The sequence below is a fragment of the Rhincodon typus genome, chromosome 11 (genome assembly GCF_021869965.1).
Source record: "Rhincodon typus isolate 14 chromosome 11, sRhiTyp1.1, whole genome shotgun sequence".
NCBI lineage: Eukaryota > Metazoa > Chordata > Chondrichthyes > Orectolobiformes > Rhincodontidae > Rhincodon > Rhincodon typus.
Window position 1 is genome coordinate 13,398,826 of NC_063342.1, and position 6,019 is coordinate 13,404,844.

At 44.3% G+C, this 6,019-nt stretch overlaps 1 protein-coding gene across 2 annotated transcripts in view; it reads right to left on the minus strand.

Moving 5' to 3' along the window:
* Positions 1-332: 332 nt before the first annotated feature.
* abcg1 (ATP-binding cassette, sub-family G (WHITE), member 1) overlaps positions 333-6,019 on the minus strand; it is a 65,412-nt gene continuing 59,725 nt past the window's right edge. The window contains exons 14-16 of one of the 2 annotated variants that reach the window (XM_048603308.1): positions 4,018-4,136; positions 2,426-2,629; positions 333-551 (exon numbers count right to left, since the gene is read on the minus strand). In XM_048603308.1, the coding sequence (XP_048459265.1) occupies positions 497-551; positions 2,426-2,629; positions 4,018-4,136 (378 nt within the window). In that variant the 3' untranslated portion in view covers positions 333-496. Of the gene's footprint in view, positions 552-2,035; positions 2,630-4,017; positions 4,137-6,019 lie in introns of those variants that run through there. The other variant, XM_048603309.1, reaches the window with a different exon arrangement.

A 6,019-nucleotide genomic window follows, 5' to 3' on the forward strand; every position in this document is an offset into this window, starting at 1 on the left:
GATGCTGGAATTGTCGGGAAATACTCACCTGCTCCACCAATGCTCTTCAGGGAATGTAACTGCTGCCCTTATCTAATCTGGGTAAAGACACCAAACCTGCAGCAATGTGCTTTCTGGACATTTGGGAATGGACAACATATCCCATGAATGAAATTTTTAAAAAAATTCTTGAAGTATTCACAGGAGTACTGTTGCTGGACATAAGAACAGAAAATATGGTGACCACTTTACCAGATGAATACACATGTCTGTTTCTATTTATCAGTGTACAATAATAGACTCTCGGTGCTTCCATGTTATGGAAGACAAAAGCCTAATGCTTAAGAACCTTCCCCTCCCCTCTAGATTCTATTTATTCTGCAGGAGTAGGTAATTCAACCCCTCCCCCAACCCCATCCTATTGCAACATCCAATGAGACCATTGCAGATTTGTATCTTAGATCCACTTACCCCTCCCTTCATTCCAGGGCTCATCATACACAAATAAGCACAGAAACTAGAAACTTTGTCCAAATTCAAGATCCCTTCTTCCAGTCAGAGCACCATCACTGCTATATGACAGAGAATGATCATTTTCAAACAAAAAAGCACATTTTAAACAGAAGCACCTCAGAGTTGAGAAACAGATTGCAAATTTATACTATAATCGGCAGTGTTCAAAGAGGCTGGAATAATTCAGAAGGAGTCCCGGAACTCCTGAACAGTTGTTCTTTGATGCGAATGATAATCGGAATAGCTAAGGGTAGGGGGGGGTGGAGTGTGTCCATGAGCCCATTTTACCCCGATGCTGAGTTAAAACTGCTGGCCACTCTGTTGAATCAAGTGCCACTGAAATGTTTCAGAAAGCAAAGACAACATGGCTCAGTAATGGTTAAGTGACCAGCCAGCAATTCAAAAAAGAGATTGTGCCTATTATGGGTTTTTGACAGCAGTTAGGGTCTAATGAGAGCAACACCAGGAAGGTGGCTACACTATGGGCCTTTTAAGTTTTTATTTTAAAAAATTCACCCCTCTCCAACTTACTGTCAAACTCGCTCACCATTTCCTGATCAAGAAATTACCTCTTCTAGAGGTGTTCACGCACCAATGTTAGGGACTGTCAGTGAAAGTTTGCTTAAGCGTATCTAAATTTGTACAAGGTCGTTACCCTTAAACCCGATGTCATCTACCACCTCAGCTTCTCGCTGTTTATCTATGTTGGACAATATCTTATCAATTAGGAGATTGGCTAGTGAGCTAAACAAAGTTTGTTCCAAAATAGTCCATTTGTAGAGCTATAAATCCACCCTCTCCGATGTTACTCGTTGAACCCCTCGCAGGCCCCAAAGATGAAGGTTGACTTGACTCATCCAATTGACAAAATAGAAAGATGGGATGAAGGACAGATTATAGTGGATCCTGCCTTTCCCACACATCGCAATTTTGTATAATTAAAAAATGAGTACAGGCGTCTGACCCATCCACCAGATACTCGATATTTTTAGCTCATTGTCAGATAGAAAGGGCAAAGGTCATGAAAGCCTTGTGGAGACTATGAAGAATCTCCAACATTGCCGAAAGTGCAAACTCTTTTAAATACAGAAGGGACAGAGGTGAAATTAAATAGACACTGAAACCAATGCTCACTTAGCCACAATCCTCCTTCAGAGAGGTGAAATCCAACGGGTAATTTTAACCCAGTGGGAAACTGTCGCGATTGGATTGGCAGCCCAGTTTAATATTCTACAGATTTCAAACCCTCTCTCTGCCAATTGTGAGATTTGTACAGAGAACTGACAACTCAGGGACTCTCTCTCAGGGCATGAGTTGGATCTCTGCTCTTTCTACATTGGCTTGGCCAAGTTCAAGATGTCGGATGTCTGAATGCACCAGAAAGTTACGAGACCCAACTCACGGTTGAGAGCACTGCGTTACTTACAAACAGATCATTTGCTGTCTTCTCCACCCACGCCCGACAACATGCCCCTCTCCCAACCCACAGTCCTGAAGCAAAGCTGACCAGCAGCTTTATCCCAAAACCAGCCCGAACCCCAGCTTTCTCCCTTACAGGACAGCAAAGGATAGACAACTTTGCTCTTGAGAGCCAGAAGTGTATTGTGATATGCTTTGGTGCTCCTATGTAGCTTCAGTTGCCCTGATGCGCTGCAGGAATCAACTGTCAGAGCATATCACATGTGGTGAGAACATTTGGCACCATGTCAAAATTCAGATGCTTCGAAATAGGGCTTTAGTCATCATTTTTTTTTCATTATGTGACTGTAGAAATGACCAGGTAATCAGAGCCAAAGCTGGTATCTGCCTAGAGCTCGATATCGGAGGGGTTTTAGACATTTTATGTCTATGGCGGAAATTCCCTGAGGCGCAAGTGTCAACATTGGTGTTCAGAGGTATCCACCTGATCTACCTCTCAGCCCGGATCTTATACCTCAGGACAAAGTAGGCGATGAGGCGCAAGGTGACAAAGAAGATCCCCAGGATGATGAAGTCCAGGTAGAGTTTGCCATGTTCGACATCGAGCTCTTTCAAAATGGCCTGCGACTTCTGGAAGTGGCACGTCTCATCTTTCTCACAGTGGAGATCTTCACGGTCAAGACCATAGATAGACAGGATGACGCCTTCAAAGCCATATCTATAGGAGGGCAAAGGTCTGGTTAGTTTTTGGGTGAAGAACGGCAATGCAAGAACTTCGCGAATGCAACAGGGATGGGGAGTGGCCATTCTGCCCATCAAGTCCACTCCTTCTACAGATTTTGAAGTCTTTGACCTACACAGCTCCCTCCTCAACCTCAGATGCCCCAATTCACTTTACAGTCAGTGAAGTACATTTCAAAGGGTAGTCAGTGTTGTTATGTAGGAAAAGTGGCAGCTAATTTGCGCATCGAATGTTCCCACAAACAGCAATGTGTGATAGTGATTGGGTAATCTGTCTTATTGATGTTTAGTGAGGGATAGATATCAAAAGATGTTGAAATGCTGCAGAAAGCAAAGACAACACAAATTAGCCACGTGCCAGTTGTTCAAAAGACAGATTATGAGTTGTTAAGAACAGTGAAGGTCTAATGAGGACAACACCAACAAGTGTCTACACTACGGGTCTTTCAACTTCCATTGGAAAAAATGCATCCCTCTCCCACTTGCCAAGCTCCCTCATTGTTTCCAGATCGAGAAGTGAACTCTTCTAGAGATGTTCACACACCTTAGGGAGGACTCCCCTGCTCTTTGAAATCATGCCATGGGGTCTTTGACCTTCACCTAAGAGGGCAGATATCTCCTCCTGCTAACACTACAACTCAGTCACAGACTGGGAGCGTCAGCTTAGAATACATGCTCATGTCTCTGGAATGGAACTTGAGTTCATAACCTTCTGATTCAGAGGTAAGTTGCTACGACTTAGCCAAGGCTGAACCTTATATTATACAGCACATACGGTTCCTATCAATTGCTACGGAGTCCTTGAGTAGTCAATCAAAATCACTTGATCACAAAGGGAATGGAGTGAAACTGAATGATAACCTACATACCTTTGCATCTCTCTTGTTCAACCCTAGACTGTCACTCTCAATCAATGCGGGAGCCCCTTGACCCTATGCCGCCATTGATCATTTAAAACTCTACCTGTACCTATAAGCAACACTCCTTTTCCAACAAATAGTTCCAGACAATGTCACCCTCAGCCTTTCAACAATCTCAACTATGTCATTTCTGATGAAGGGTCTAGGCCCGAAACGTCAGCCTTCCTGCTCCTATGATGCTGCTTGGCCTGCTGTGTTCATTCAGCTCTGCACCTTGTTATCTCAACACTGGTGCCCACTTTATAGCCTCATCATTAGCACTTGTGTATTACTGACTAGGCCCCTCCACCAGAGCCAACCTTATTGTTTGACACAAGCAAACCCAATCGTTCCAACTTTTATACAAGGTTCTTAAATAAACCAACTCCACCTACAGCTGTTAGTTTTGGGTGTCAATGGTGATACCTTTTCATTTTTACAATAACCCCCAATATGTTCGGGTTACCTGACATAAGATATGTACGACATCCACTGGAGATACTTGGGAATAGTGTCGAAACTGACAAAAAATCCAGAAAAGAGCAGCACTGGAATGGCAGTAACTGGACCTACAAATGTTGCCACCTGTAGACAGAAGGAAAAGAGTCGATGAGACCAACAGATTGCTAAATTTGGGGCAGTATTTGCCAGGCACAAAGGGGGTTAACAAGGAGATTTTTTTCGGTAACTGGTGGAAACGTGATGGAGTTGAAGAGGAAAGGAATGCCATCTATTATAAAAGGATACAGAATGAGGCTATTCAGACCATTGTGCACTTCACAGGAGTTAGCCAACTAATCACGCACTTACCACATAGCCCAGTATGTTTTATCTTTGCAAGTAAATATCCAATTCTCTTCTGCAAATTGAAGCTACTTCCATCATTCTTTCACAGAGTACATCACAGATCATAATATCTCACTGTATTAATCATTTACAAAACTCCTGACTTCCCAACTGAACTTTCAGAATTCCAGCACCTGCAGTGTTTTGCTTTTCCACACTGTAAACATCGGAAGCTATTCACACTTGAGATCAACATTTAGCTTTCCCTTATAAACCTCCAACAATGTGACCTTTTGAAATGTGGAATGTTCTGACTTGTGAACCCAGATTCATAACTTTTGATGGATACATGGAAAATTTGTTCTTGGTTTTTAGTTTCACTGGAAAGGCCAGTTTTTATTGCCCACAGATCTGAATGGCTGGCTAGGACTATTCCGGAGGGCAGTTAAGAGTCAGCCACATTGCTGAAGTCTGGAGTCACATGTAGGCCAGACCAGATAAAGTCACGGGGTTTCCTTTCCTGAAGGACATTTGCGAAGCTGATGGGATTTTATGACAAAGGTCACATACTTGTTATTAACCTAGCTTTCAATTCCAGATTTTTTTTTATATTGAATTCAAATTTCACCATCTGGCATGGTGGAATTCATTATGTTCCCGGAACATTAATTTGGAATTCTGGATAACTAGCCCAGTGGTGTCACCACGACATCACTGCCTTCACATAAAATACTAAATGAAGGATATTGAAAAGAAATGGAGAGAGAGAGAGAGAGGTGGAGGGGAAAACAAAGGTGTGGAGAAAGAGAGGAATGGTGAGACAGAGAGAAAAATATGGCAAGAAACAGAAATAGAGAGAAATGGAAAAAGAGAAGTGATGAGAGAAAGTGAGATGGCGAGAGAAAGAGGGAGGAAAAGTCTTTTGAAATCAAAACGAACCAGTCGGGGCACTTCCACCTGGAGCTCCTCTGCTCTGCCCATTCTTTTTCTTTTATCTTCCTCCCTCTCTCCTCTCTTGTCTTGACCTCAGACACCCACCCCTGGCCTCCAAAGCAGGGTTGGCGGAGATGCCAGTGGCCCAAAGCAGGGACACTAGCGATCACTGGCCCAAAGCAGGGATACCAATGACCAACAGCCCAAAGTGGGGACACCAGTAACCAATGGCCCAAAGTGGGAACGCCAGTGATCAATGATCAAAGTGGGGATGCCAGTGACCAATGGCCCAAAGTGGGAACACCAGTGACCAACGGTCAAAGTGGGAACACCAGTGACCAACGGTCAAAGTGGGGACACCAGTGACCAATGGCCCAAAGCAGGGATACCAATGACCAACAGCCCAAAGTGCGGACACCAGTGACCAGTGGCCCAAAGTGGGGACACCAGTAACCAATGGCCCAAAGCAGGGACACCAGTGACCAATGGCCCAAAGTGGGGACCCCAATAACCAACGGCCCAAAGTGGGGACCCCAATAAACAATGGCCCAAACTGGGGACACCAGTGACCAATGGCCCAAACTGGGGACCCCAATAACCAATGGCCCAAAGTGGGGGCCCCAATAACCAATGGCCCAAACTGGGGACACCAGTAACCAATGGCCCAAACTGGGGACACCAGTAACCAATGGCCTAAAGTGCGGACCCCAATAACCAATGGCCCAAACTGGGGACACCAGTAACCAATG